This window comes from Lissotriton helveticus, chromosome 5_1, assembly GCF_964261635.1.
Source record: "Lissotriton helveticus chromosome 5_1, aLisHel1.1, whole genome shotgun sequence".
Taxonomy (NCBI): domain Eukaryota; kingdom Metazoa; phylum Chordata; class Amphibia; order Caudata; family Salamandridae; genus Lissotriton; species Lissotriton helveticus.
In genome coordinates, this window is record NC_136065.1 from 1,860,007,180 (window position 1) to 1,860,032,662 (window position 25,483).

General features: G+C 44.9%; 1 protein-coding gene across 1 annotated transcript in view; it reads right to left on the reverse strand.

Annotated features, from left to right (window-relative positions):
* The window catches only part of DHX8 (DEAH-box helicase 8), a 276,052-nt gene that overhangs the window by 161,968 nt on the left and 88,601 nt on the right, over nt 1–25,483 (reverse strand). The window contains exons 8-11 of the mRNA XM_078645297.1: nt 21,123–21,326; nt 10,838–10,925; nt 2,443–2,540; nt 1,311–1,458 (exon numbers count right to left, since the gene is read on the reverse strand). Of these exons, the coding sequence (XP_078501423.1) occupies nt 1,311–1,458; nt 2,443–2,540; nt 10,838–10,925; nt 21,123–21,326 (538 nt within the window). The remainder of the gene's footprint in view (nt 1–1,310; nt 1,459–2,442; nt 2,541–10,837; nt 10,926–21,122; nt 21,327–25,483) is intronic.

Consider the following 25,483-nt stretch of genomic DNA (forward strand, 5'->3'; position numbering starts at 1 on the left):
CCTTGCGCGACTTCACCGGTTCAACAACCTTCTTAGGCTTCGACTGCACTGACAGGTTGGAAGACGTGGAGCCGACCAAGGCGACAGGCGCTTTCTGTGTCGACGGCGCCTCTACCACTTTCTGTTTGGTCGAGACCGAAGCTTTCACTTTCGGTTTCGATTTGACCAATGGCGGCTCCGTAGAAGTGTCCGTAGCCGGGCCCGGAGGCGAGACCGTGGATCCAGGTGCAAGATCTTGGGTAAGGCCATGTGGCGATCCCTCGACCTGAGCCTTAGTTATGGTTCGAACAGGGCATAGCTCTTCACCCGAGCTATCTTCCGTGGCCCCATAGACCTCATTGTCGTCTCCTACCTCGTCGAAGACGTCTTCTGTGTCGAGCATTGACGTCTGCGTCGTAGTTGGAGTCGATCTCTGCCGCTGGAGTTGAAATCGGCTCTCGATCTTCCTGCTCGTCTGCTTCTTCCCCCTCGAAAATGTTCACCGGGTCAGGGGCCGTCTGCTGGGCCTCCTGGCGCGCCACGCGCCGAAGTCGAATCGTCTTCTTGGAGCGAAAACGAGAACAAGCCATACAGTTGGCTTCATCGTGATCCGGCGACAGGCACTTGTTGCACACCGGGTGGACATCAATGTGGGGATACTTCGAGTTGCACACGGGGCATCTCTTGAACGGGCTCCGTTCCATGATGTGTCGTTGAATAAGTCTGGCTGCGTTGACTGGGCCTTGAGCACCGAAGAGCCACGCGACTCCTCTGGATGTCCGACTCGGGAACTGAGCCGGAACAGAGCTGGGCACCGAACGCAAGACAATACCGACGCTATAGGAAAGGCCTTTAGGCCGAAAATAAAGTTTCTATCTATTGCGAACTTGAGTGATCAAATATGCATCCGAACCCAATGACGGAAAAAAACAATCTGGGAATGGAGTCGATGCCCATGCGCACTGTAGTCCAGGGGAGGAGCCATTTATCTCGTGATACTTCGAAGACTCTTCCAGGACAACAATGTGCAATCATCCGGACCCAACACTAGGCAGCGATCTATGCTATAGATATGAATTCAGCAGCCCACATGCCTCGAACATATAATACCATATGCACTCCTTCTCAAGATTACCTTCCTGCCCAGGCTAATGCATCATAAGGCGAATCAAGGTAACCCTTATTAAAACTAGTTTACCATTGTGGATCCTTCTTGCCGGCATTGTGCAAACTCAGTCAGCTCAGGTCAAGACTATTACCCATCAAGTGTACTTCTAAAAACATCTACAGGTCAACCAGAAATTACAGGGGAATTATCTACTAATACATACCGTCGGGAAGAGGGTCCACCCAGTGCTTATTTAGGCCCATCGGAATAGAATCCATTTCAGCCTCTCGCTGGGCTTGTTTAAGCTCCCGTCTTTCTTTAGCTAGAGCACTCTGCATCATAGCAGCTTGGGACAGCGATCCGTCTGGATTCTGGCAAAAGAATGGAATCGTGTGAAATGCTACATAACTGCAATTCCAATGTTGCTGCTCAGGAGACAACATGCTATTTTGATCACCTCTAGAAAGAGATGTGTCCAGGCATGACATCCAATGAAATGGGCCCCATCTAGCAAGCCAGTTTATTCATATGGAACATAAAAGCAAACCAGTAAAAACGGGCCAGATTTTTCAATGTGTAAAATGCAATCTGTCGAAGATAAGATGCAGTATATGAAAGGTTTTCTTTTACAAAAATAGTTGGATTGCCAGCAAAATTGGAAAATGTTTTACATTTTACTCCACTTAGGAAGACCAACACATTGGCTATCATTCAGGCTTTTCAGACAGAATAGACAAAAGGAGGTCGCAAATATTTCTATGGCGGGATGGAACACATTCCAACTATTTAAAAAAAATTCTAAATCAAACAGAGAAGCTATTAAAAATATCAACCTTGGTTTAAGATACCCATTACTACCTCAGTTGACTTCCATGACCAGCACAGTGAAGAATCAGAGTGGTGATATGCTTACTCTCTATTTTGTCTCTCAATCTATTCCACTTTGCCCAAGTCTGCTGCTAACATAACCTGATAGTATACAGTTGGTTGTGGATTCAATGAAGTTTGGATGAGTTAATTTCTCCGGCTGAATCCAAATTCAGATTAGTGAATTGAGGCAATACCAAAATAGCCCATGCATTTCTAAAATCGCTTATTTTTGTCACTCAAGCTCACAAGTTGACATGGCATTTACACAACTCTGATACAGAGTTAAAAGCCATCCTTCGAACATGCTTAAGCTGTTAAGTAAAACAAATACAGGACTCGGGGTCAGCATTCCATCACTTAAGTTTTTGCACTCAGGCTCCGTTCTGCAGGCACAGGAAAAAATGAGTTCACTTCCTGACAATACATATCAGTACTGCTGTTCTACATATATCAGGGTGTGAAAGCGGGTGAAATGGAAAGCTTACTTTTACTATTTTGATGGGACTCATATCCATGCTCTGCTTGGTGTGTCCTCTAAGGAAAGGAGGCTCCTCTTCTACCAGTTCTATCTCTAGGTCCTCATCTGTAAAAAAAAAAAAAAAAAAATACATGCGCATGATCAGGAGAACTTTTCCTTTAACGCAAAGTTAGTAACAATCACTACATGTGATAATTCGTTCATTGCAACTATCCCTTTACTGGAAGTCTAATACTTTCGGTGGCAAAGCACTAATCTGTCACCATACTACACAGCTTTTAAGAGGATTCTGTTTATCTTCCTTGGTTAGCCACCGCTTTACATACTCTATGAATTAGCGGATTATAGAACTGCTATGTTCCTAAAAGATATATTATTTGAGCACAATAAATACTGCAGGGACAGCCTGCGTTTGTCTCAATTACATCTATATTATACCTAAAGCATTTTGTAAAGTGCTTTCCCAATAATCATATTTCTAGAGAATCAATTAATATTTTAACTTTAAATCTAGGTGAACATTTTCACAGTATTACTGAGCTATCCCAATAACACTAATTAATGAGCATAGTGCATTTCACAACAAATGCCAACCATTCTTACAAAGGCAGATCTTTAATATTTCTGGGCGGTGAACTCCGCTTGCGGAGTTGGGGGGAGTTTTCTGCAAGCTCCAACTCTGCTCCGCATGGCGGAGATTTCCCTTGCAAGTGATCATCAACGTCAATTTGGCAAGCGCGAGCGCGGAGAATCCACCTCCTGGTGAGACTTTTCCTCGTTCGTGATGGTCAACATCAAGTTGGCAAGGGCGAGCGTGGAAAATCTACCTCCCGCGAGATTTCTCAACACGGGTGGTCAGATTTCTCATTGCGAGTGGTCGCGTATGCTCGTGACCGCTCGGGTTGAGAAACCGCCCACTCGCGCTGAAAAAGCTACTGCTCAAGTAAAAATGTACACGAGTGGCAGAAAGGAAGCAGCGCCCGCTTGCGCTGTGCATGATGAAGTTCACGATCATTGCACAATGCAGACAAGCACCTGGCACTCAAAATCACAGCGAACTGCATGTATCTAAAGAAACTCCGTAGCTTGCGGAGCTCCGTGTAGTGCAGTTTTTTTGCACCAAGCGAACTCCGCCCAGACTTAGTCTTGAAATAAATTAACATGAGTAATAAACATCTCTCATGTTGCCAATTAAGGTTGTACCCTCTGAGTGTCACATAATTTAGAGAACGGCCATCTGTTGTATCAAATAAAATATTAAGGACATTTCAATCTAAGAAGTGTACAGTGAAATATATATATATTAGTTTTACACCAAATAATTGAATAAAGTGATATGTTTTAACAAAGTAAGGAGAAAGTATATGTGTGTATGGATATGAGCACTCAACCTAACCAATTGTATCTCAGTAATCTGAATACTAGAAGGGTTATTGGCGAAGTGGGTGAGTGCTGCATGGTTGTTGGGTTATGTGTATTTGTAGAGCGCATGACTCACCCTGGAGGGTATCCTGGCGCTGAAAGGAGGTGTAGCCTGGGTAAAGCAAGTGTCTTGTCTAGAAAAAGAGTCAGGTCTTCACTTTCCTGAGGAATTTAGGAATAGAGATGGCACCTCTGATGTGAAGGGGCAGGTTATTTCAGGCTTTAGGAGCAAGGTAGGAGAAGGTACAACCACTGAATCCGGCCCTGGGTTGGGGAGAGGGAGAGTAACGGGCCAATGATGTGTAAAGCTTCGTATGTATGTGTGAGGAGTTTGAAGAGTGCTCCTGTATGGACTGGGAGTCAGAGGCATTGTTTGAGTGGTGAGGTAATGTGGGTGCTTGAGGTAGGCTGAGTGCAAGTATGGCCGATGTGTTTTGTACGAACTTGATTATTCTGGTCAGTTGGGTATTGATTCTGGCATAGAGTGCGTTGCCGTAGGAGACCGTGTTTAATTGCCCTGGCATAATTAGATGATTGACAATTATTATTCAAAGCTGATTCACATGTGTTGCCGGGTGGGGAGCGGGTCTGACTTCAGCAGGCCATCAAGCAGAGTTCCAGAGTGAGGTGTCTTTGCCAAAGATAACTACTTGATAACAACCAGAGTATCGTGCGTGTTGAGCTTGAGGCAGTTGATTTTAATCCATCTGACGACTTCGGTCATGCAGGTGGAGAGGGAGAATAAGAGCTGGGTGTCGTATACGTGGTATAGGATACAGACTCCGTGGGCAAGGATAATGCCAGCAAGAGGGGCCATGTAGGTGTTAAACTGGGTATGAATGAGTGATGTTTCTTGTGGAACTCCAAGGATGAGGTTGGTGGTGTTTGAGGTGAAAGGAGACAGGCTGACCCACTGGAAGCAGCCTGTAAGGAAAGAGGAAATGCAGTGATGCACGAGTCCTTGGATGCCGGTTTCGTGCAGTCGTCGGATAAGGAGGTGGTGGGAGACTGTGTTGAATCTGAAGAAAGGTCCAATAGGATGTGCGAGGTGGTCTCCTCCGTCCATGATCAGCCTGATGTTTTCAGTGGCAGCGATAAGGGGTTCAGTTAACCATAAAATGTAAGGCTTCGCAGTCTTGTTAGCCAGACCTAGTCTAGTAGACTCCAATGTTTAAAAGACTCAGTGGTGCCAACCTGCACCATTACCTAAGCCAGGAGATTCTAAAAAGGTATGACATCATTCCCCAAGAATGTGAGTGTCCTGATGTTCCACACTAGTGCTCAAAAAAAAATTCAGTTTGCTCTTTTTCCTGGTAATCACCATGAACTCCAGTTTCTTAGAGGAAATATTCTGATGTGCAAATATTTGTTTCTTTGAACTGAAAGTATCCAGGGGGCTGAGATGAGCCTGGCTCTCTGTATAGTGTACCAAAACAGGGTACACTGTGCAGAGACCAGGAAACCTTTACAATCCTACATGCTTTCTTTTTTAGTAGTGTGGGCAAATAGTTTATGCTTCTCAGACGGTAGTGATAAGTATTTGCTCTACTCACAGAGGCAATACACTCAGCATAACATAACGTGTATTTGTAAAGCGATCATTCACCCAAGGGTGTCTGGGAGCTGAAAAACAGATGTTTATTGTTACCCAAATCAACGGTACTCATTTTAACGACCTCAGAAGATGAAAGGCTGAAGGGAACCACCGGGATTGAACCTGTGATCGTGAGGTTGAACACAGGCCCTTACAGTGGACGCAACTGTCTACTAAGCAACAAGACTCGGCTTAAGGTGGTAGGGGGCCCAAGGTCCAAAGAACCACCAGAAGTTAGTCTTTACCTGGCCTGGAGCATCCAGTGCTGAGAAGCTGGTTTGGTTGATAGCTTTGAGCGATAGACCAAAGGAGAGGGGGGAGCACCTAGAAATAGGCTGTAGAGGGAGACTTTGGGACACGTTAGGGAGCTCCCAACGGGGGCTCAGTTCGTGAGGGCCCTGGGAGCAGGAAAGCATTGTTGGTTCTCAGGAACCTGGGCTGGGGCGCTTGGGTGCAGAGTGGATGGGCTTGTGAGTCAAGGGCACACATGGTTGTCCGTCTTGCCGATTGAGGGGACCAAAAATCAGGGCAGCTGGGCTACTCTCAAAATGCCGCTCACGGAGTGCTGCTGTTCTCGGCAGCGAGGGAAGGACGTTGAGGGATTCCTGCGCATTGCTAGCGCTTGTCACTCTGTGTGGGTTGTGCCAAAAGGAAAGGACCTGGTTTGCCATAGACGCCGAGGGACTGCGAGGTCCAGCAGGCTCTCTGCTACCCAGCTGCTGCCTCTTCCCTCGGCGTTCCGGCCCTCCCGCCTGGACACTTTAAATACTTATCGCGGTCCCCGCTCCGCGGGTGCCGCTCACGTAGTGCTGCTGTTCTCGGCAGAGAGGGAAGGACGTCGAGGGATTCCTGCGCATTGCTAGCGCTGGTCACCCTGTGTGGGTTGTGCCAAAGGGAAAGGACCTGGTTTGCCATAGACGCCGAGGGACTGCGAGGTCCAGCAGGCTCTCTGCTACCCAGCTGCTACCTCTTCCCTCGGCGTTCCCGCCCCCCACGCCAGTAGTGATTTCATCTCGCTCCTATTCCCGCGACGCGGGGCGCACGCGGGACACAGCCCGGGGCCAAGCCCGGGCAAAGGGCGGGCCCTCTAAGGCCCTCATAGGCCCGAGGAGGACGGGACGGGCCACCCCCCTTGGCATCGCGATCAGAGGAAGTACATTGCTTGAACTATACTCTTGTCACTTCTTGGTTACTGTATTTACCTTCTGAAAGCGATCTTTATCCCTATTATCCCTATTATATCACTACACTGTACCATGTCACGCAAGGGGACCAATAAGAAATCTTCTTTAATACTCGATCCAGGTCAGGGGATCCTGAACTTTTCTGTGACCAATCGAACACCGCCCACTCCCAGCGAAGACGTGAATGAGTTGCGACAATCGCTAGAAACTAGGCAATCTCCCCCATTGATCCCTGTTAGCTCGCAGAACTTGTCTTTTTGGGAGGAAATAAATGCTCTATGCGGCACTAAGTATGCCCTAGTGGCATCCCCATCCCCTGTAAAAAGCATCAGCACTATTATCCCAACTAGGAATCCATGTTACTCTTCCCCACCATCTTTAATAGACAATACCTTAGGTATTGCCTCGTTACAGGGCCCTAATGATAAAAGGAAGCATGACGAGATCATTGAAAGCGGGAATCATTTGAAAACACCAAAACCGTGCGCTGGTCCCACATCGCCAGTCTCCAACTCCACCTTAACTACGGGGGTGACTGGAACTCATGTAGATCAAGTTCCTTTTCTGTCTCAGTTAGAGTTATTGCTTAATTCCATTGTATCACCACTGGTAGATAAAATCAATGCCCTGGGTGACAGACTAACGGGTATCGAGAGAATGATTCTAACCAACTCCCCACCACTCATTAAAGATCCATCTAATGGGGGAAGAGCCGTTCCGGCTACTTCCATTATAAAAGAGACAAATACTCCGTTTACCTCTAAGAAGGCATTACCTAATGGTTCTGACCTATTTACTGCCACAAAGGTTCCTTTGCCTATTAACTTAAGCAAACACGCCCAAACTTTTCCACAGCTTCCTAAACCTGTTATAACTAAAGTCGCTCCTAAATCTGGGTTTAACAAGTATACTGCTGCCAGAGTGGACCAAACAGAGTAGCATCCATACACTTGCCCCCTGAAGCCGCCCCATTTGTTCTTGTCCTATCAGGAATATCGGTACCCTCCCATGGGAAACCTGAAAGCCGCCAGGAACTTTTAAACAAGGTCATATTCTGGCTTTCCAAAAACAGACCACTTGCACCTAATCATGATGGTGGAATTCTGTGTGTTAGAAGGGTGGGCTGGTTAGGGTCCCTAACCAAAGACATTAGTGGGGATCTGGTCCTAGTGAAATCTACGATCCTACCCGCCCCAAAAAGGAGACGGCCCCATATCTGTCTGGGACTTACATGACTTTTACCCAAAGTACACTATACATCCGGTCATTAAGGCTCTCTGCTACCCAGCTGCTGCCTCTTCCCTCGGCGTTCCCGCCCCCCGCCTGGACACTTTAAATACTTATTGCGGACATCCATTTGTTGGGAAGGGGTCTTCATGCAGTTTAATGTGTTCTTAAAAAAAAAAATTTTTTTTTTGTATCCACAGCTAGTTTTCCTTAAATGCAAGGTTATATTTATATATATTATGTATTGATTTTCTCATGATGTTGCTTTTGTGATTTTTTTATTTTACAAAAATCGAATAAAGCTTTTCTTCTTCTTCTACTCTCAAAATGGGTCTCTGTGGTGCTGACAAACCTAGACAACTTCTCAGTCTTAGAGTCATTGGAGTCTAGATTGGGCTCAAACAGGCTGTGGTTTCTGAAGGGGTCTGGTATCCCAGGTATTGGTGCTGAGCAGGTCCGGTTGGTCCTGGCATCTTCTCACTTGGTGGGGAAACGGATCTGACCTCCTGGAGCTCAACTACCTATGGTAAACCAGACTTTGCGGTTTGGTGCCTTCAGGATGCAAGGGAGTAGCTCCTCTACTTCAAGGGAGATTGCTAGCAGCCCACCGAGGTTCTTGCCTGATGCACTGGGGCAGGACAAGTTGCGTCAGAGTTCCTGGTGTCAGGGGTGCCACCTAATACTCAATTTAGGAGCGTCGAGGGGAGGGTAAGGTAGTAGTCAATGGGCAACTGACCTTTTTCGTGCCTACACCCCCTATATGACCACATCCTGTGCCCTGATCTAGTGTATCCAATTTAATCAAAAACCAAGATGGTGGAATTCTATTTTTCGTGTTTACTTCAGATAGCCCATCCTAGGGGTGTAACTAGCCTGCTAGTGACCATGCCTCCTAACTAGCTAATTTTCCCACTTGTCCTGGTGTCTTTTCCTGCCTGGGGGAAGCTGGGGTCGCATAGCAAAGGAAGCAGAAGCCTTTTGCTAGGGGGGGGGAGAAATTCCCCTGCCTGGGGGAAGCTGGGGTCGTATAGCAAAGGCGGCAGAAGCCTTTGAAGCCTCCTGCCTTGATATGCTGATTACTTAGTCATCCTGCTTCGAAGAGGGGACAACCCCTCCAACCGGACCAGACATTGTTTCTGACATCAGAGAGCGTGGGCTCTCACCTGCAGGGGGCCAGAAACCTGTCTGCGTTACCTGGCTGGTCTACACCAATCAGTCAGTACACTTGACGTTGGCAGGTTTTCAGCGCGCACCTCTAAGGTGCCCTCTCGGTGCATGTTTTAATAAATCCACTACTGGCATCAGTAGGGATTTATTAGGACAAGGTGTTTGACACTAAACACCATAGGGTTCAGTGAAGCCCTCATGTAGCTGGAGAACTCATATGTATGAACATATGTGAGTACGAATGGGATAATGTGTACAGGTGGCTGAGAGCCTAAGCTGTATGTACTTGTGGCACTGGAATACCTTTCGTCATATGTGGCACTGTTACATGTATAGCACAAACATATAACCAATTTTTAAATGAGAGAAATAAAGTGTTGAAAACATTCTGCAAAAATGTTCACAATATGGAACATTTTTCTGCAGTTTAAATTTCTCCCACTTAAAGTAATAGCTGTATTTTTCAGTTACAAATATGGCACAGGGTCTACCAGCCACTCTGAACAAGATGCCTGCTGTGTGTAAAGGTGACACTTTGAAATGGGAGAAAATCTAAAAAAAGTTAACTTTATGTTTATATGGATTTCAATAAACTCATCACTTAAATTTAAGCCCATTTCCAAGTGTCACATTTAGAAACACCAGGCATCATGCTCTCAGTGGCCTGTAGACAAGGTGCCAGATTTATAACCAAAAAATACAGCCCTATGTTTAAATGGGAGGAATTTAAAGTGAAGAAACATGCTTTATAAAACCTTAAGATGTAATTGGCTTAATTGAAATTGGAGAAAAACATTAAGACTTATAGTTTCATAGAAATATTTTACTTCAATTTAAATGCTTCCCATTTAAAAAAAAGAGGTCTGTATTTTTCAGTTATAAATATGGCACTGTGTCTACTGGGAGCAAGAGGCTGCTGTTTGTAACTGAAACACTTCGAAATTGGAGAAAATTAAAATGAAGTTTTAACTTAATCATGAAGGTAACTTTTCATTCTTTTCATGAGATTGGTGGTGGGACCCTTAGGGTGGCACATTACATGCTGCAGCCCCTACTGACCCTCTTTAGTGCCCATGCTCCACGTACCATTTACTAGGGACTTACAGGGGTGCTAAACGTCTTGCCAATTGTGGAACTGCACAGATACCTTGCTTTCAGGGAAAACCACTGGCACTGGGGACCATATTAGCAGAAACCCAGCGCACTTCAAAGTTGCATCAAATACCAGGCACAAATGGGTGTGGCCATGTCAAAAAGGGGCACTTTCCTACCATGAGAAAGGTTAGCAAAGTTGAGAAGGGAGAGAGTATTGGGAAGGATTAGTCATTAAAATCTAGTTCTATTTATATGTTGTGTTGTCTTGCCTTGAATGCACCACGGGGGGCCTGACAACTCCGTATTTGATATTTTTAATGCAACCAGGTGGCTTCTGTTGGATCTGTGCATCTGGTAATGTGTGGCTTCTGAAGAGTCCGTCTTCTCTGTTGTGTTTTTCCTTTTGTGTCACCATGTCACCACACGGACCCAGCTGCCCCTACAACAGCATATGGAGCCCACTCACCATACATAGCCTAAACAGGGATGGGTACGTAAACCAGCGGTGCACACCTATCCCTTGTTCTACCAAGCACACGTTTAATAAACACACAATGTTGTCATCACAGTAAACACATCCAGAAATAGCTCCGACATGAGTTTTTAATTGTTAAAGTATCTCTTTCGGCAAAGGTATATCAAGACCCCATTGTGTATGTGCAAAATAACTGCCAGATTGCTGTTTTTTTTTTTTAACGACTTTCTACACTAACCTTCTTCATCATCTACTTTCGGCAGAATTCCAGTTTCTTCATCAAAATCTGGAAACTCTTCTTTGGACAGAACATTGGCTGCAATCATCTGAAGTAACATAGGAAAGCAGTGTTAAAAATTATATGTCTGAGATTCTAAAACAATCCTTCAAGCATAATCCAAATACCACTAATAGTGCCCTTACTGAAAAAAACTTACTGACAATTTATCTAACAGTATCAATACAAAAATTACTTTAAATGAAAACATAGAAAAAATGAAAAAAGAAAAGATTACCAGACTTGTTAAGCAGTGTCTCCAATAAAAAAATGAAACAACAAGCATAGACTTATCTGTGCCCTTAGGGACATTGTCGACATTGCTAAGTTAGCATGAGCTTCGCTGCCATGATGCTGCTTTTGCGCACTTTACTACGTGACTTTATTTGACTTTCTTTTTATAGCGCGAACCAGAACCTTGCGGGTATCAGAGCGCTTCACAGGTTAGGTGGCATAGTTAACAATACAAAGAAAATATCATAGGGTTCAAAGCTAGTCCTTGAAGTTGAAGAGCATACTATCATAGAAAGATACATGGGAATACGGTGCATAAGAAAGCATTCAATGCATAGCAAGAGAAATATAAATACAGTATCCAGGAGACACGGCTGGCCAATATACAACATAAAGATCTGTGAGGAGAATACGTTATGTAGCAAAATAACCGTAGTCCATACTCAAGTGAATTTGGCCATGAGAAGCGATTTCACTTCTTTTTTTAAAGATACCGTATACGGATTAAGTGTGGTTTCTGGGGGTGGTGCGTTCCATATCCTGGGCGCCATCCCTGAAAAGGTTCAGGTATATGTTTCCTTCTTGTTTAATTTTTGCGGTTTCAGAAAAAGGGTTTTAGCACTTCTTGAAGCTCTAGCCCCATATGAGGACGCTAGTTTCCAAATAGCCAGGTGCATTATGGTGAATGACTTTATGCGTCATACATGCTATTTTCAGATGTATTCTAGCTTCAAAAGGTAGCCAATTAAGTGATTTTAGGTCAGGAGATATGTGTGAGCTTCTTTTGGAGCCTGTGATGAGTCTTGCTGCAGCGTTGACTGAGGCTCTTAGAAAGGGCAGTTGCAGCTCTGGGCAGGCCGCAGAGAGAGATACTCCTGTAGTCAATTCTTGGGACGACTAGAGCTTGTACTGCCAATTTGAAGTCCTTTTCCAGCAGGAAGGGTTTCAGTTTTCTCAGAGTATGTAACTAAAAATGTGCTCCTTTTGTTGCGTTGCTAATGTGTTTTTGCATATTGAGGTTTCTGTCCAGTGTAATTCCAAGCGATTTTGCTGAGTCAAAGATGAGAGGTTGGCAATTGAGTGCAGTAAGGTGTTTGATCAATTCTTGCATTCTGGGTACCTGGGCGGGAGGGGCGATTAAGAGGAATTCGGTCTTGAGGGCATTCAGTTTTAAGTGGTTTTCAGCCAGCCAGAGTTTTTGTGAGAGTTGTGTTGTGAGCTTTGATGTCTTGTAGGGTATGAATCTTACGGTATAGTTGTGTGTGTTGTCGGCGTACATGTGATAATGCACGTTAGAAGAGTTGATAATTTCAGTGAGTGGTTCCATGAATAAATTGAACAGTGTTGGGGATAGTGAAGATTCTTGAGGAACTCCTAACGTGACCGGGACGGGCTTGGACAGTGAGAGGTTGACCTTACATAGTTGCGATCTATTTTGGAGGAACGAAGTGAACCAATTTAGAACTGATCCAGATAGTCCCATTCTGTGTTTCAGAAGATCGATCAGGTTTTCATGTTTGATGCTATCAAAGGCAGAGGAAAGGTCTAGCAAGATGAGGAAGTTGGCTCCATTCTGATCTAGGATTTGTAGAGCATCATCAATTATATGAGTCATGGCTGATTCAGTGCTGTGACCTGCACGGAAACCTGATTGGTATTTGTTGAATAGGTTAAAATTTTCAATATGTTTTACCAACTGGAGGTGTACACATTTTTCTAGGAGTTTGGCCAAGGTAGGGATGTTGGATATAGGGCGGTAATTGTTTAAGTTCGCATGGTCCGCGGTAGGTTTCTTTAGGATGGGGGATACCTGCCCGGCATTGAATGTGTCAGGAATGCCCGCTTGGCGTAGGGAGTTATTTATAATCTTGGCCCCTAGAGGCAACAACAACGGGATGAAGTATTTTACGAGGTTTGGAGGGAGAGGGTCGGTGAAGTGATTAGCCGGGTTCAGTGCAGTAAGCATTTTAAGAATAGATTCTTCATTGTAGGTATTAAAAGATGACCAAGATGCATTATTTTTTAGATCGAACTTTGTTTTTGCAAGACTCTGTTTGTGCCTTTCACCTGAGAACGGGCTGCTTTTGCGTTCCCTGCCTTTCCTGGAGTTTAGTCTGAACAAGATGTGCAAGGTTGATCAGCAATACCCCTTGTTTTTCTGTTCTGGTCAGTCCCTAGCACCTAGACGTAACATGTTACACACAGCTGCAGTACTGAAGACTCATGCTTTGATATTACAGTTGAAAAAGCTGCAGTACTGAAGCTTCAGTACTGAAGACTCATACTTTGATATTACGCTGTTGCATGTTGTTTTAACACACTTAGAGAAAGCCGATCCATGGAGAAGAGCTCTGCTGTTACTATGATGTAAACCTTACAACCAGGCTTTAAGGTATGGGTCTGCTGTCAAAACGCAGAGATCGTCCTTTTTATAAAATAAACTTCTTCTAGTCAAGGGGAGGGTGGTCTGGCCTAAAGGTCATTATTTCCACAGTCTCTGTAAAATTACTTCTCCCTTTGTATTCTATGGAATTGTAACAATGCTAACTGTGCTGAGTTTATGCATTTTGCTGCTAGTAGTGGCACGTATACTGTATTATAGAGCACGATAGTTACAATAAACATTTTGAACTATTTCAGTGACTCTGCCTATTCTCATTGTGTACGAGTGAGTGAGTGAGTGAAAGAGTACATCTTGCTCCCGCGATTCCTGAGAGAGTCTGGAGTGTTGTGTTCCAGGTTGTCTAATCATTTGTGGCTCCATGATATTTGGAGGAGAACGAATGAGACACTATAGCTAGTCGGTTTGGTATTTTGGGTGCTGATGTGGTAGGTTGGTACACCCCAATTCACTGAGGTCCTGTTTTCCTGCGCATAGTTCTGCGTATGTGCAGAATCCCTGCAACATGGCGCCGCCAACGTTTGGTCTGGTTCTTATCTGCGAACTCTTGAGTAGTGCTTGTGCAAGTCCACAATACCCTCACTTCTGTTTACGGAGACAGCTGTGACGGTGCAACCTCCTATATTGATTTTTTTTTTAGGTTTTTTCAAGCTTGACGTTTTAAAAGGTTTCTTTCTTTTTCTTGACCCGTTATTGCACTGCCGCGCTGAATGAATGAATGAATGAATGAATTCCGATTTGTAGAGCGCACATAGCTGCCCTGAGGCGTCCAAGCGCTCTACAATGATGTTCTTTATTGTTCATTATGGCGGTCGCAATTCCGGGCCCTAATAGGGAAGCACTCACTGCATATTTGAGTAAAAAATAGAGTCCCCAATGCGGGTGTTTGCGCTGATTTTTGTAGTAGAAGCGGATGCTGCTTACCTCTTCGAAGTGCTTTATTCTTGGGTCACCTTTCCGGCGGGGGATGGAGCAGATAACTTGTTTCACGGATATACGCCTACGGCCCTTCCTTATGCTTATCAGCCCTATCGGGCTCTTGAGATTCCGCTTACAGTTTGGCAACACCAAATTTGGTTTAATGGCGCCCTTCCTCACCCAATAACGCAGGTCCGTTTAGGTCCTTTATAGATAGATGGGGCCACGTGGCCCGTTTTGGATGGGTATACCCCTCACCTGCGTCAGCTGACAACAGCAACGCTTACAGAACTCTGCGTGTTACATACGTCTTTAATACGCGTGCATAGAGCAGTTATACAGTTCATGTCGCTCAACTTCCAGGTGGGACCACCTGGCGTTGCTGCGCAACCTGCGGGACCTGGTGGTGTAATTATCAGTCTCGTTATGGTTAATTCAGTAATGGACAAGAAACCACAGAATAAGGATGAGTTACCTTATTGGCTTGCTGAAAAAGTTGGACAACTAGAAGCTGTTTTTCCAAATACCTCTCCTGTGGAAAAACACAGGATTTTGACTATAAGTTTGCCAAAAGACTTACTTCCAGAGTTAGCTGATTGTAACACCTGGGGCAAGGTGATTGCAGCGGTATATTCGAAGGTTTCAGCACTCCCTCCATGACCGTACTCCCCTCCATGATTAAACGTGTTCAAGATGAACACAGAGCCAAAGCGTGATTGGTGGGGGTGTTCGACGTGGTTGCTGATATGATCATTGGGCGATGCAGTAAGCTTTCAAGTGGCAAACTGCTTGGTGGTTGTCCCTGATGCAGACAAACCAAGCGAATTGCCATAAATTATTGCAAAGGCTTATAAGACCATAGGCCGCAATAGTTTGGGAGTTAAACCTTTTACTCAAACTCAATCTCAAATTCAACAAAAAGCCCAGACTGATCAAGATGGGCGTCCGGTCTTTCCTAAAAAGAACTGGAAGAATAAAAAACAGGGGCAGCAACAACAGAAGCAAGGTTTGGGTGCTGGTTCACCGACACCAGAGTCTTCTGAGCGTACTTCTGACTTGCGCGACCGAGCGAAAATTAAGACTCCTGATAGATTTCAAGACCCTGATTAGCGTTCTCCTCGTTAATCACAGGACACATCTGCTCTCAAGTCAAAGGAGGGGAAAGCCAAGATCGTGGCAAAAGTCAACCTGCACCACAGGGACATGATCAGCCATGACAGTTTGAAGCCAAAGGAAAACAAGAGGACATTATTTGCCAGTCCGCTCAGATTTAAAATATTGTGCTGCTTTTGTTGCTGAAGATTTGTATTCAAATTGAGCCAATTATGGGGATTTATTTTGTTATCAACATTATGGGCATCATTTTTTCCATAAAACAAACACAATGAGACCTGTTTTTAATTTTACACAAAGGGAGCATTGTCCTACTCCCGTAGAGGGGAGTTCTAAAACTCTTAGGGATAAATTCACTTTTTTTTTTGCAGATTATGACATATCTAATCCAGAATCCTATTACTTTAAACTTCGGCCATCTTCACAATCCAAATTTATGTTGACCCACACTAAATGGATTTACACCAACTTGTTCAGAAATAAATTGGCTATGCAGGGTTATGATCATTGGAAAGAGACTATTGATTTAAAATCCATCTGGGGCACGAAGCCTTGGCAGGTTCAGTGAACTGAAGCTTTACATCATGCCTGCCTGATCCCAGCGCAAATTTTGTTTCTAAATGATACAGTGTACCAAACAATGTGTTTTGGCCTGGCAACTGTAAAACATTTAAATACCCCATCTATTCCGTCCTTGGTGGAATATGATGATTGGCGTACTCACACAAATTATACCATCATGGCATTACAAGCTTTATTTCGAAATGACACTTTCAATGTCTCTGAAGTTGATTCTTATGGGTGGCTAGTGTGGCAAACTAATACAAATGCATGTCAAATGTGTTTTTATAATGTTACGTCCGGTTTCATTCATACTAGACCTGATCCTCTGTATATCGTTACACATTCGGTCACTACATATTCGGTGGGTAAGTTATGCCAACAATGGTTGAACATTCCACATCAGTGAAGCAACATCTTTCTCTGCTGTTACATGACATCAATTTGGCTGATTTCATTCTAGGGCCAAGAGCAAAACGATTTATTTATGCCGCTTACAATGAAATTTGGAAACTTTCGCAGATTGAAGCTGTTGTTCGTCTGCGCCAAATTGATCAAGCCAATTTAGAAAAAGTCCTTGCCGTAGTAGACAACAGAATTAACACACTTTCCTCACGCATTTATACGTCAGACAATATTGTTTAATCTGTTATTGTTCAAAGTAATATTTCTGTCCATGAACGATGCTACATATACACCATTGCATATTGAACAATTAGAGCCATTGCCGTTCTCGGTGGCGGAAATGGACTCTGCTGGTTGGTTAATTCATGGGGTTATCTCTCTCCCTGTTGCATGCATGATTTATTTTCGCTATTTCAATTGAAATCATGCATGCAACAATTTCCATTTGGCAGTTTTGAACCACTCGGTAGTGCTTTTCTACATGAATTGTGGTCCCTACCTTTCAGTTACAGATGTCAGAGGGAGGATAAAGAAGTGTTTCCTACAGGGGAGCACTGAGATTCCACAATAGGACATTCCCTGGTATGCAAACACGTTAAGTTGCACGGCATGTGTAATGTGTCAGCACCCAATCTTGCTTGTTTTTTTAAAGGGACCCCAGTTCCGTCAATAATTCCTGCTTTTACATTGCTTATAAATGGGAGTTATCTTATTTTGAACAACGAAGACTGCTGTGGTTTAAGGACAGGAGTCCCGTATTTGGTAACAGTTTCTCAGCGCGTAACTTGTTGTAGCAATGTGCTTTTCCACTCCCGCATGGGAGTCTAGATAGCTCAATTTGGCCTTCCATTTCGACTTTAAAAACAGATTTTAACAAGTTGGGCAGGCTCAAAGCGCTTTTATCCCAACAAGAGGTGTCTCTCACTTTGGCCCAAGAGACATTCAAATTACAGGTGGCTAGGACTTTTAGTGAGATACAGTCCCTTCTGAACACCCGCCTCCGACAACATTTTGGGGGGCTAATGCACCAAATATTTAATGCCTATGACACGAAAGGCCTTGCACATTTTGGAGGCTTTCCCTTAGTATTGGCGTTAGGTGCTGGAATCCTGCTTCTCCTGTTCCTGCTGCGTAATGGCTGCTCCTCTTGTGGTACTGCACAGACCAAGCCAATTGCAGCTGTACCGTGATCGCATTCAACACGTTTTTGGATGCTTGCCATTATCAACGCTTGGCGTCCGTTATGGATTAACTTTTCGCTTTGCTTACTTTACTTGCGTGCAACCAGTATTTTACTGCCGGCAATGCCCCTTTTATTGGGCAATGGATGTATGCCTCTCCAACGCGTCATGTCCAGTCCCGGATTTTATCCTGTTGATGGGCCCTTAGAGGCTCATGACCAGGCTTGTTCTGGGGATGGCCGTATGGCGCGTGCGGCTGCACTTGGAGTATTGGCTGTATGGGATGTCTGTGTGGCTACGCAGAACATCATGCAACAAAGTTTATTCTAATATAACGCAAACTGCCCACTTATGCTTTTAGATGCCTCTGATTATGGGAAGCACATTTGTGCCTTTGACTTCCTTAATTGGATTGCATCCCTTTTTTCTACCAACGATAGGGATGATCTGTTGGAGGGAATTGCATTCCCCGGTTCATACACATTGATGGACTTCCCACATCCTTCATAAGATCTCCTTCATAATAACTTTGTTATTCCAGGAGGCACTCTATTTTAATATGAACTATTGACAATATTGTTTCTTTTTTATTTCGATTTTCGCCAATTTGGTTTTTTCAAAAGCTTTGAACTCTGCTTCACTTTTGAACTCTGTTTTGGTCCTTTGTCTATGTCCTATGACCATACCAAGTGGAGGTTGTTATATGGGCCCTTAGGGACATTGTCCACATTGCTAAGTTAGCATGAGCTTCGCTGCCATGATGTTGTTTTCGTGCATGTTACTACATGACTTTATTCTTGCAAGACTTTGTTTGTGCCTTTCACAGAGAACAGGCTGCTTTCGCGTTCCCTGCCTTTCCTGGAGTAGTCTGAACACTATGTGCAAGGTCGATCAACAATGCCCCTTGCTATTCTGTTCTGGCCAGTCCCTAGCACCTAGTAATAACATGCTACACACAGCTGCAGTACATAAGACTTGTGCTTTGATATTACGTTGTTGCATGTTGTTTTACCACACTTGGAGAAAGCCGTTCCATGGAGAAGAGCTCTGCTGTTCCTTTGATGTAAACCTTACATCCAGGCTTTAAGGTATGGGTCTGCTGGCAAAGCCCAGAGATCGTCCTTTTTATAAAATAAACTTCTTCTAGTCAAGGGGAGAGTAGTCAGGCCTAAAGGTCCTTATTTCCACAGTCTTTATAAAATTACTTTTTCCTTTCTATTTTATGTAATTGTAACAATGTTAACTGTACTGAATTTATGCATTTCAGTCCTCATCAGCCAGGATAGCTTGACTCCAATGGAAATGAGAGCACGGGACCCACGTCTGGGCATACCCGTCCCACTCAGGTGACAAATGCAAAAAGTACAATTGATGGACTTAATGCAGAACAATGTCATACATTCACCCCCGTACATAGATCTGGGCCTAAATCCACTGCTCACTATGCCACTGGATTCAAGCTAGCCTGGCTGAAGAAGGGTAACATACCCTAAAACCGGTTCCAGGATGCCTGTTTCCGGTCCAGGGAGGCCCTGGCCTGGCAGTTCGGTCTGGACTGTTCCTATGGGGCACAGGGTCAAGACTGATTTGCATATGGCTGGGTCCAAACTGGGGTGGCATAGTGTATGTATTGCGTATGTATTGCGACTTATATAGCGCACGTATCACCGAAGGCATCAAGGCGCTTGCCTTGGGAACCCATCCTGGCTTTTTCCCTGTGAGATAACCCCTACTGGGTATCCCCAGGGTGAAAGCCAGGCATCCCGCAGCGGGTGGGCCGTCGTAGTGGAGATTAAGCAACTATAGTGGGCAAAAGAAATGTGGATTTAACCCAGATCTTTTGACTGGGGGAGAATGTTTGCACTGTCAGCATTCCGTTCATCATTTGTTTGCTCTAACACTTTTCGCCCTAAGTGGTATGGGTATGCCCAGACATGGGTCCCTTGCTCACTGAGCCACTGGATTCAAGCTAGCCTGGCTGAAGAAGGATGACATATCCTGAAATCGGTCCCAGCATGCTTGTTACGGGTCAGTGAGGATCTGGCCTGGCAGTTCGGTCTGGACTGTTCCCATGGGGCACAGAGTCAAGACTGATTTGCATGTGGCTGGGTCCAAGCTGGGGTGGCGTAGTGGGCAAAAGAACAATGGATTTAACCCAGATCTTTTGACAGAGGGAGAATGTTTGCATTGTCAGCATTCCGTCCATAATTTGTTTGTTGTAACACATATCACAAATGAAGCCGTTAAAGTAACTGACAGTCATCCTGGCTGTATTTCCGATGACAACCACAAACCTACAGAAACAACACAGTGTGAGTCTGGAACAGTAAAATCATATGCAGAAGTAACTATACCCAAGATTGTCTTCAAAGGAGATGCAGAGAATTCAATGCTTCATCGGTGAAGACACAATATTGTCCCCTGTGTAGCATCCCATCCTCGTCATCATTGAAAAAAGTGTCTCATAGGCAGGATGTGTAAAAGATACGATACTTTACTCAACATACATCGGTGAGAGATCCAGTGTCTTCAGTCTTGCTTCACTGGGATGCTCTCATTAACAATGCCAACATTCTAAGTGCCCTTCAATAGAGGGTTCCAAATTGACAGGAAAAGCAGTGGGGGAAAAAGACGGAAAAAGAACAGGATAGGGGGAAAAAGTTATAACAGCCTACCCATGGAAAAGAGCTCCACTTGTGCCAGGATGGAGGAAGTAACACAAATGAATAGGTGGCTAGCCTCCTGTTAAACGATAGGGCCACTCTAAAGAAGCGTGCTCCTGTCGAAAGCCCAGTGCTCTGAACACTGGACGACTAGGTGCCTGCTGGGCAACCAAGACCAAATCTTCTTGAGGAAGTGTCCTGAGGTTGAAGTGGACTCTGGTCCATCAAAGAAAAGGATCTGCTTAGCTGGTAGCAACTGCTGTTAACCTGGACCTAACTGCTTGCAACAATATATTGCATCTGAAAGATTAAAGTTAGAGTATTTTACTTACCTTTGAAAAATCATATCTCCGGTTCCCTTTAATAGGATTTTTGCCATTGTAATATAAGCTAAAAAACCCTTTCAATTTCTAAAGATTGTTCTTGATCTCATAACCACCCCACATAATAATCCACTTTCCTACAGCGATCAGAAGAGAATGAGCAACTTATATTTAGGACACAAAAACCTTCCAACGTGTAACTTTGCTACAGCTGCTTTACATTAATTTTGCTTATCATGTAAAAAAAATATTACTTTTGCCAAAGCACTTTTAAGTTGCTGCAAACAGTGCGGATACAAGGGTTCACAGTCCTTGTATGTGCACTGTTTGCATCTACTTGAAAATGGTTTTGCAAAAGTAATAATTTTACACTTATTTTATGCAGTGTACAACTTACATGGCCATCATTTGGTGCCATACTTTTTATAAAGGAAGAACAGTTAATACCTGTTTAATTTCCCATTTCTCTGGATCAGATATTTTTGTAAGACGTTTTCTCTCTAATGTATCGTCCTCCACCTCTGGTGCATTAACGAGTGAAATATGACTTGGTCGGTCAGGGTTCCTCATTGAAGCTTCTTCGTTGGTCTCACCTACAAGGTTGCGACGTCTGTTAGGATTCAGGTCTTCTCCAGTCTCCTGATCAACATCCTACAGAAATTATAAAGCATTTAAGGTACAAGATTGTTATCTCACATATAGACCCAAAACACATTTAGGAAGGAAATACATTGAATAGGTGAAATTAATAAATGTGCTTAAAATAATGCAATAAACATATATCAACACTCAAAAAAGGGAAAAGCATATTTATTTTTATAAATCTGACTTTGGCAAAATGTACATTTTAAAATGAAAATAATAACCAGGGCTCAGAATGCAAGTAATACTTTTATGAATTTAACAAGGCCAGGGCAGGTTTTTCTTTAAACCAAAGGATTTAGACAGAAACCCTTGAAATCTCAGTAGAGAAAGCGACTCACTGGGAAAACAGTAATTAAACCATAAAAAAGTATCCACTGCCTTTGAATCTGTGACACAATAACTATACCTCCATACGGTGTACACGCTTTCTTAAAAGAAAGTGTGTGGCTTTGCTCAAGTGCTTGGAGATTAACTAGATGCCCAACCCATCAAGAGCAGGTTAGCTCTGCTGCATTTTGTACAAGAAAGGCTACTATGAAAATGAGTTTAGGAAAGTGGCTTGTTTATGAAACAGTCACCCTCACTTCTTGCCTGGTATCTGATGCAATGTTGACTGAAGTGCACTGGGTTCCTGCTATCCAGTGACAGATCTCTTTCCCTAAAACTGCACAACTGTTCCCCCAATTGGCAATACCTTTAGCACCCCCTAGCAAATGATGCTGCTAGTACCTAGGGCAAGGAGGCTAAAGAGAGGCTGGGGAGAGGAGTTGGCCTAACGGCTAGGGCGGTCGAAATCGAATCTAGGGAACTGGGTTCGAGTCTCAGCAAGGACGCTGAACATCCTGTGATTCTGGGCAAATCAAATCACTTAAATCTCCCAGTGCCTAACAAAAATGAATGTGTCTTAATGTAACGCGCTCTGAAACCCAATACCTTCGGGTCAAGTTCGTGCTATATAAAACTCCGTAAAATAAAGAGGGTTCGTAAGGGCTGCAGCATTTATTGTGCCACCCTAAGGGACCCTTCAGCACCAACATGCAAACATCCATAGCAGGATGCGTGCCATGGCGCAGAGAAAAGTGAAGACACAAATTATTCCCTTTTTATTACTACTCTATATGAATTCATGTTACTCTATGATATTATGATATTTTGTATGTACTCGTGGTTTTCATGCATATTACATTTATTGTCAATAAAAAATGATGAAACGAAGACACGACATAGCACACTTCCTGTGGCCTTAAAGCCCTAAGGCAGGGTGCACTATACTACATGTGTGGACATATTTGCATGAGCAGATATGCCCCTGTGATGTCCAAGTATATTCTTCGATATTACAAGTAAACTGGGAAGACATTTTGAGTACATGTGCTGGACACTGGTATTCACGAGTTCTCCAGCTACATGTTGGCTACACTGAAACTAGTGATATTTATTTATACAAGCACCCAGAGGGCACCTTAGAGGTGCCCCCTGAAAACCACGAGCGTGTGCTGGATGGTGTGGACCAGTCTGCCACCACAGACATGTTTCTGAACCCCCTGCAGGTGAGAGCCAACGCTCGAGGAGGGCAAAAACAATGCCTGCTCCAGCCGGAGGTACTGTCACCTCCTCCAAGCAGGATGGCTAAGTAATATCAAGACAGGAGGCTTCAAAGACCTCTACCGCTTTTGATATGTGACCCAAGGCTTCCCCATACAGGAGAAATGCTACCCCCGGCCCCAGGGCCCATTTGGCACCAGGATAGGTGGGAGAATTAGTGAGTCAGGAGGCATGTTCCCCTCTCAGGCTATTACCACCCCGAAGGTGGGATACCTGATGTGAACACGACTTTTAGAATTCCACCATATTAGGTTTGGCAGAATTAGCTTTGTGGGTCAGGGTTTTGCTTACTTGCCACAGGAAGTGGCTAAAAAGAGGGTGTAGACACCCTTAAGGTGGCCAGCCCTTTGCAAATTGGCAGCAATCTCCCTTGGAGTAGAAGAGCTACTCTCCTGCAGTCTGTAGGTACCGAAAATGCAAAGTAAAGCTTACCAAACTGTCGTTCCAGAGCCAACCAGACGCAACAGTCTCCCAGGAAGAGGATTTTGTGCTTCCGATCTGTCCCCCACCAAGTGTGAGGACACTAGGACCAACTAGAGCCGCACAGGACCAATATTCGGGGTACCGGAAAGGTGGCAGCAAACAAAGCCTGTGAGAGTCCAATTCGGACCAAGCTGCCTTTGAGGGACATCAGTAGTGCAGAGACCCACTCCAAAGTGGCCCAGCTGTCCTGATTTTGCGCCCTTACCGACAAGGCCGACAACCCCAAGCCCCTAGGATGCACAGAGCCCAGCCAACCTCCTCACTCTGCACCAGGGAACCCCAGCCCGTGTAACGAAGAACTAGCTGTACCTCTTTGTCCCCACGACCCTTGTGACCCGAGCCTTCCACTGGGCGCTCCAAGTGCCACTCTGCACCATGTTTGTAGGTGCCCCCCTTTCCTTCCACCAGGGTAGAGCGAACAGCTACCAACCTAACCAGCATCTCCACAACCGGAAGCCCCCAGGGCAGGTAACCAGTAACTGCTGGTGGTAGTTGCACTGCATACATTATATGTAAGTTAGCCCTACAGAAGGCCTTATAGCCATAAGGCAGGGTGCACTATACTCTATGTGGACGTATCTGCATGAGCAGATCTGCCATTGTATTGGCCAGGTCAGTTACTCCCAGCAAAAGTGACCAGTGAAGCCATTTTAAGTATATGTGCTGAACAATGGTGAAAAAGAGTTCCCCAGCAAAAGGATGGTTTCACTGAAACGTTGTTGGTACCAAACACATTATCTTGATAAACCCACACTGATGTCAGTGCTGGATTGAATAATATATGCACCCAAAGGGCACCTTAGAGGGGCACCCTGAAAACCTACTGACCCTAGTATGTTCACTGATGGGTCTCGACCAGCCAGCTACCATAGACAACTGCCTCACCCCCCCCCCACCCCACCCCCTGGGGTGAGAGCCTTCACTCTTGGAGGTCAGGAACAAAGCCCGCTCGGAGTGGAGGTGTCCATAACTCCTCCAAGCAGGAACTGCATTCCACGGCGGAAGCTTCAAAGGTCCTGCTGTCTATGCTATGAAACCCAGATTGGTCCAGATACTGGAGAGGCCCACCCCCCTATCATGACCGCACTTTTTGGCAGCAAAACAGGCAGAACAATTATGAAGATCAGGAGGTGTGTCCACATCAAGCCAGCACCACCCCTAAGGTGGATTAGCTGATGTGGACCCCATCTTTCAGCTTTCTCCATCTTGTTTTGGGCGGAATTAGCATTGTAGGGTCAGGGATTTGCCCGCTTCCCGAGGGAATGACCATATAAAGGGTATAGACATCCTAAAGGTATGCAGCCCATTGGCTACTACCTGTCACTCCCCTTAACACCCTAAATTGAGTTTTTAGGTGGCACCCATGAACCCAACAACACAGATTCAATGGATCAAAGAAGAAGGACAAAGAAAAGTCACTGCCAATCGAAAACAGCAGAAGAGCAGAGAACTTTTGGGGAAAACCCCTGCCTGCCTGCTCGCAACTCTCTCGACAATAGCATCAGAGTGACTCGTCCTGCAAGATGGAGAACCACCAAAGCCTTGGGCAGCCTGCCAGATCTCCAAAAATCGCCTTCAGTCTCCCTTGGAGTACAGGTGCTACTTCCCCGCAGATTCGGAGCCCCCAACAAGCAGAGTCCGGTCCATGCCTTGCAGCCCCACAACCCGACCGACACAGCAGATGATCAGGAGAAGGTGCTCATGCTTTGGGACGTCAGATCCGTCTCCCCACGGAGTGTGATGACACTAGGATCAACCGGAGCCATGCAGCACCAACCCCTGGGGTACAGGGCGCCCTGCATCATACACCCTAAGTGAGAGTCCTGTCCAGATTCCCACAGCACCACAACCGAGCAGCTGTCTAGGGACGTCAGCATTACTGAGACCCACTTGTCAATGTCAAATGTTCTTATATAGCGCCTTACCCCCGCAAGGTCTCAAGGCGCTTGCTTTGGGAACCCGTCCTGGCTTTTTTCCTGTGAGGTAACCCGTACTGGGCATCCCCAAGGAGAAAGCCAGGCATCCCGCCGAGGGGGGGCTGTAGTGGAGATTAAGTAAGCTATTGCCCAGAGTTG